The sequence below is a fragment of the Perognathus longimembris genome, chromosome 17, assembly GCF_023159225.1.
Source record: "Perognathus longimembris pacificus isolate PPM17 chromosome 17, ASM2315922v1, whole genome shotgun sequence".
Taxonomy (NCBI): domain Eukaryota; kingdom Metazoa; phylum Chordata; class Mammalia; order Rodentia; family Heteromyidae; genus Perognathus; species Perognathus longimembris.
The window spans coordinates 42228768-42234632 of record NC_063177.1 but is presented as its reverse complement, the minus strand read 5'-3'; the positions used below and the strand labels follow the sequence as shown (position 1 = coordinate 42234632).

Sequence of the window (5865 nt, the reverse complement as noted above, 5' to 3'; positions counted from 1 at the left end):
CATGGACTGGACCATCCCGCCCCATAGACTGGGGTGTATTATCACAGGATGTCAAGTGGAGGCAGCAGACCTATTTCCGCAAGGAGAAGCAGGTTCTGCTCCCATAGGAGAAGCCTGCCCTGCCTGAGCTGGGATTTGGCCATTGTGGCCTCTATGTTGTAGTTGGTATGATCTTGATTGACAGGAGATTGCCAGCTAGCATCAAGGCAGGATACTCAGAAATCTTGCCCTCCCCCTAGACCTTTGTGTGTGCAAGTGTGTTATTCACATATGTGTGCACGTATACCTTTTCCCCCCACATCAGAATTCTGGTTGCAGAGCATGTCTGTTGGAAACCACCACTTCTCACACTTCTTTCCCTGTGAATCCATCGCTAGTACTCAAAGCTGTTTTGATCCATGGCTGAGTTGGGGTCTGGAGAGATGGCTCCCAACAGCCATGACCATGTACTCCTCCATGTGCACTTGGATTGGACAAGCAAGTGCAAGAGTAAGAGCAAGAGCAAGTGGATGTTGTGACCTAGGCCCTTTCCCTGTTCCACAAGTTCAACCCTGGCCCAAGAGGACAGGGCATGAAAAGCTTGACTTAGCCCCACCTACCCCACCCCAGGGCCTGGTGCCCAAGGCTTCAGAGGCTGCAGGCTGGGACCAGACTCTTGCTCTCCCTTGGCACCGTCCAAAGCCAGTCCACTAAAGGAAGCTTCCCCTATAACCATGAAACTTCTGTCTACTCCTCTTACGCATGCTAGCTGCATGGTATGGGCCTCAGTTTCCTCATCCATCACATGAGAGTAGTAATGGAAGCTTCCTCACTTGGGTGAGAAGTCAGAGTGTGGTAAATTGAGCACGTGACACATCATCTCCATCCTACTTATGAAAGTGCTTTAAAAATTACCCAAATGGGTAAAGACAAAGTATTAATTTTCTGTCCAGGGGTCCTATTTCAGTGAAACAATTCTATTTTACAATAAACAGAGCTAACAACAATCTTAATAACTATCTTTGGATGTCTACTAAATGCCAGACTCTGCACGAGCTACTTTGCATGCATTATGTTATATGTCACGGGAGCTAGAGGCCCCAAAGCTCCGATTTTGTAGATAAGGAAGCTGAGGCACAGAGAGGCAAGCTACTTCTCCAAAGTCACAGAGCTAGGAAGCACAGCAGCTAGGATTTCAGAGATGAGTATCTCAGCCTCTGTCTTCTGAATCCAGAATTGTCTGAGGTTTGGTCTCTGTATTGTGGACAGTGCTTGTAGGAATTGCTTATGTTGTGCAGAGATGACTGTGGGACAGAGGAGGACTTTTTTTTTTCTTTCAAGTACTGGGACTTAAACTTTTTTCACTCAGGCTAGCACTCAATCACTGGAGCCAAAGCTCTACTTCTAATCTTTTGGTGGTTAACTGGAGATGGGAATCTCACAGACGTTCTTGTCCAGGCTGGCTTTGAATCTCAGTCCTCACAGCTCAGCCTTCTGAGTAGCTAGGTTGATATGTATGAGCCACTCGTGCCTAGCCAAAGGAAGGCTTTTGACAACCAAGCTCTATTTTCCCTCTCACCTAAGGCTCAGGATTCTATTAGTGTGTCCCTTCTTTGGAGCTCCCTGCCTCGCTGGCTCTGACTTACGGCATAACGCAGTGTTTCCACACCTGCGTGAGGTCATCTAAAGCAGCTCAGTAGACTGCTAGCCTTCAGACTACCGGGAGAACTAAAAAGGGCTACAAGCATGACCTCTCTCCTTCCTCCTCTCCCTGGCACACTGGTTCTGCCATTTCCTTCTCTAGGCCTGAGCTTTGCCTTTCTGTATGCCTGACTGTATAAGCTTACAGACAGACACACCAGTGGATGTGTGCTTATGAATGCACACTGTATATCCTGGGACAAATTGTCAAACACAATGGTACTACAGGCTCTGTGTGTGTGTGTGTGTGTGCTGGTACTGACTCGTCTCACTTGGCTTTCTCTCGCAAGACTGGTATTCTACTACTTACACCACACCTCCATTTCTGACTTTTTGGTGATTAATTGGAGATAAGTATCTCTCAAATTTGTCTGCCTGAACTGGCTTTAAACTGTGATCCTCAGATCTCAGCCTCTTGAGTAACTAGGATTATAGGTGTGTGCCACCAGCACCCAGCTACAGATATGTGACTGTGTGTGTGTGTGTGTGTGTGTGTATAAGAGTGAAAAACCTGCAAAATTCACCCACTAAAGCTTTCTTCTGACAGCAAATTCAGGAAACTCAACTCTTAACCACCTCCCTCTAGCCCCAGACACATTTAGTAGCACACCATTTTATTGCAGGAAGTTCTCAGAATGTTCATTGTAACCTGGCCAGGCAGAAGAGCGAAATGCTCAATTGTACTCATTTGGAGTTTGACATGACTGCCTTATCAGCGTCCTGGCCACTGGTTGGGGTGCACCTGTGCTGGTTGGAGCCAGTGATACCCAGGTTGCTCATATCGTCAAGGTTGCTCCCCTCCACTTCCATCAGGTGAGCTACCTGCAACTCAAGCAAGCAATCAGGGGAGTCAATCAGCCTCCACGGTGCGGGGAGGTACTTAACAAGGAGCTTCCGCCCCCTGGCCTCACTGGCCTATCTCATTCTGCTGAATGGGTCCTTGGGTCAGGTTAGGGTGGCAGGATGAGGCGGAGGAGGGCATACCCCAACATAATGCAGGATTTCTCAGAACCAGGAAGATTCCAGATCCTTCAGACTCAGTGGCGTCAATACTTTTGTTTAGATATTTCTACTACCACTTCCTTTCTTACTAACTAGTGACAACAACAGGAGAAGGTTCCCTCCGCTTTTTGTTCTAAAGCCAGTGTAGGCTTCATTCATCTTCCTTCTTATTCTTCTCCATTTCTACCCATGGTGAAGGAAAGAAGATCAGGAGAAATCAATTAGAACATGTCCTCCCTACCCCCACCCCAAATATTTCAGATCCCAGGGTGGGGCTGACACTGTGCATAGGTCACAAAACCCAGAATTTGCTCAGCTCATCCGGGAGTCCAGATCTCCTGGAAAGCAGCTCTGCGCACACAACACCCTCTCTCCCTTCCCGTTGGCCAGGGAGAGGAACACCAAGGTGCTTCTGGCTCTCCAGGGGAAGAGGGTCCCTCGGCAGCTGCTGGGTACAGGGTAGCTGGGAGCCCTGGAATACAACTGCAGCTGGCGGCACCGGTTCTCCATTTTAAATATCCTGGGTCTCCCCGAGATTGCCACCATCACCACTCCCCTAACACAGTCAGGCGATATCTGTGGAGTCCACAGTCTTAACAGTGAGGGCAAAATAAGACCTTGAGTTGGCTTTAGGCCTAATTAAAAAAAATTAATATAGCTTTTACTCCACCCCAATTGAATGTTATTAGTTCACTAGCCTGACACACTCATTTTACTGTTTCCCCTATCTGGATTCAGTTCACCTACATGTCTATATCTATAGGTACGTAGGTAGATAGATCTCACAGAAGAGACTCTAATTCCCGATGATTTAATCTCCCCGATAGTCTGGCTGCCTGGAACAATCTACATCCTCCACAGTCCACGTAGGAAATAGTTACCTTTGCTTTTCCTCTTCCAGGAGCCCTTCCCTCTACCTGCTCCCACAGCTTCCCAGGTGACCCACAGTAGATGGGGTTAGATTTTTCTAGAAGGGGCTTAAAGTGTACACACACACACACACACACACACACACACACACACACACACACACACACAGAGGTAGCACAGGTGGGAAGCTGCTGGAAGCCCAACGGCTTTTTTTTTTTTTATTACAAAATTCGTTTCAGATGCAAAATCAGGTCAAGTCTTCCACCACCACGGCTGATTCTTAAACCGTCCTCCCTCTACCCGCCCCCAACCACACGCACAACATTCCCAAGCGAGCGACCTCGGCCCCAGCGTCCCCAGCCTTTTGTAAAACGAGACCTGCGGAAAACCCCTCCCTAAGCCCCCACTCCACGACGAAGTGCGCGCGGGACCCCGGCTGGTCTTGGAAGTCCCATCCCACCAGGGCGACGAGTCCCACGACGGTCCAGGTCCGGGCTACCCCGCGGCACGTCGGGGGGCCCGGGGGCGCGGCGCTCAGTACAGCCCCAGGATGGCGGCGCCCACGTCCTTGGAGGGCCGGCGCTCCTGCACCAGAAAGTTGATCATGCTTTCGGACTTGATGAGCAGATTGCAGCCCAGGAAGAAGACGCCGAAGACCACGGTGAGCGACAGCACACACAGCACGGCGATCTGCGCCACGCGCGACACCCACAGGCTGCGCTCGTCGGGCGCCAGCCCCGCGGGGACCCCGTCGCTGGCGGCCAGCGGCGCGCCCCCGGGACAGCAGTCCAGCCACGTGCCCAGGCCGTGGCTGCGGTTCCCCAGCGCGGCCCCCGCGCCGCCGCCCGCGCCGCCCACCTCCTCCAAGCCGCTGTGGTTGAGGAAGGTCGCGTTCATCGCCGCTCGGCGGCCCGGCCGGGGTCTCGGCGCGCGGTCCGGGGGGCGCACGCGGGGAGGCTCGCCGCGCTCGCGCGCTCGCGGGGACGCTTCGGGTCCTTGGATCGCTCGCTCGCTCGCTCGCTCGCGCGGGGAGGGGAGGGGAGGGAGGCGGGAGGCTGCCCACGCGCGGGCACTCTCTCGGATCCGTCTAGCTCCGGGCACCTGGACGGGAAACGCTGGCCGGGAGGCGCGAGCAACAGGCGGCGGCGGCGCGGGAGCTGGAGCGCAGGGCGAGAGCGGGGAGCGCGTAGCCGTCGCCCACGGAGCTCCGAGCTGGCCGGGATGCCCCGCCCCTTGGCAACGGCCCCGCCCCGCTCCGCCGAGCCTGGTGGCGTCGGGGAGTGGGGGGGGGGGGGGGAGGGCGGTGAACAGGGAGGACGGGAATCGCGCTGGGATGGAGGACCCACGAGTGGATAGGGGCTGCCGGGGGTCACCCCGACAGCTCCGCCTCCCTCCGGCCAAGCGGCTGTCCGTTCTGGGCATGAAAAGCTTCCCTAGGCGCCCGTCCCGGTTACGTTCTTCTCTTCTCTCTTTAATGAAGGTTGAGTGAGTCTTAGGTCGCTGCTGTGACCCCTGGCGTTGCCCCCCTGCGCTGAGCCTGGAGGGGACGCACGGGGAGCTGGCCAGGGTCAGGCTCTCCGGGATCACAACATATCCTCCCCGCCTCCACGACACCCTTGTTTAATTTTCTTTTAATTTGTTATTTTAAAGGCTGATGTATACAGAAGGGTTACTTTAATTTTTAATGAAACAAGTTTACAAACATGTTGATAGATTAAGAGCATGGGTTTGCAAAAAACCCTAAAAATCTCATAATTCTGCTATCTAGCAAGGGTCAATGTTATCAATCGAGGTACAATTTTTTTCCCCCAATCTTTTCTATTTGTACAGGCCCATGTTCATGCCTATGGTAATGTGCATGCTGTGTTTTTGTGTTCTTTTTTTAAGGGAAAATATTATCATCTTTAAGTAGTTGTACAAATGAGTTGCCATTTAACAAAGCAGTTTGATCTGGGCAGTTGGTCCTCTGCTTTGGACTAATTTGATTTGCTTAGGGAAATGTTCACTTCTGGCCTTTGCCCATTTTCTGACCTTGATACACCCTGGACTTGGAGCCCATGTCCTTGAGTGAGTCTAGCTGAAAATGCTGCAGGCTGCAAAGAAAGGAGCACCTGCCAGGTACTGGTGGCTCACGCCTGTAATCCTAGCTACTCAGGAAGCAGAGATCTGAGGATCACAGTTCAAAGCCAGGCTGAGCAGTCTGTGAGACTCTTTTTTTTTTTTTTGCCAGTCCTGGGGCTTGAACTCAGGACTTGAGCACTGTCCCTGGCTTCTTTTTGCTCAAGGCTAACACTTTACCACTTGAGCCACAGC

At 52.4% G+C, this 5865-nt stretch overlaps 1 protein-coding gene across 1 annotated transcript; it reads right to left on the bottom strand.

The window, feature by feature from the left end:
- Positions 1-4086: 4086 nt before the first annotated feature.
- Rprml (reprimo like) lies at positions 4087-4449 on the bottom strand. Its single transcript, XM_048367292.1, has one exon. The coding sequence runs from the start codon at positions 4447-4449 to the stop codon at positions 4087-4089; it is 363 nt and encodes a 120-aa protein (XP_048223249.1).
- Positions 4450-5865: the final 1416 nt, after the last annotated feature.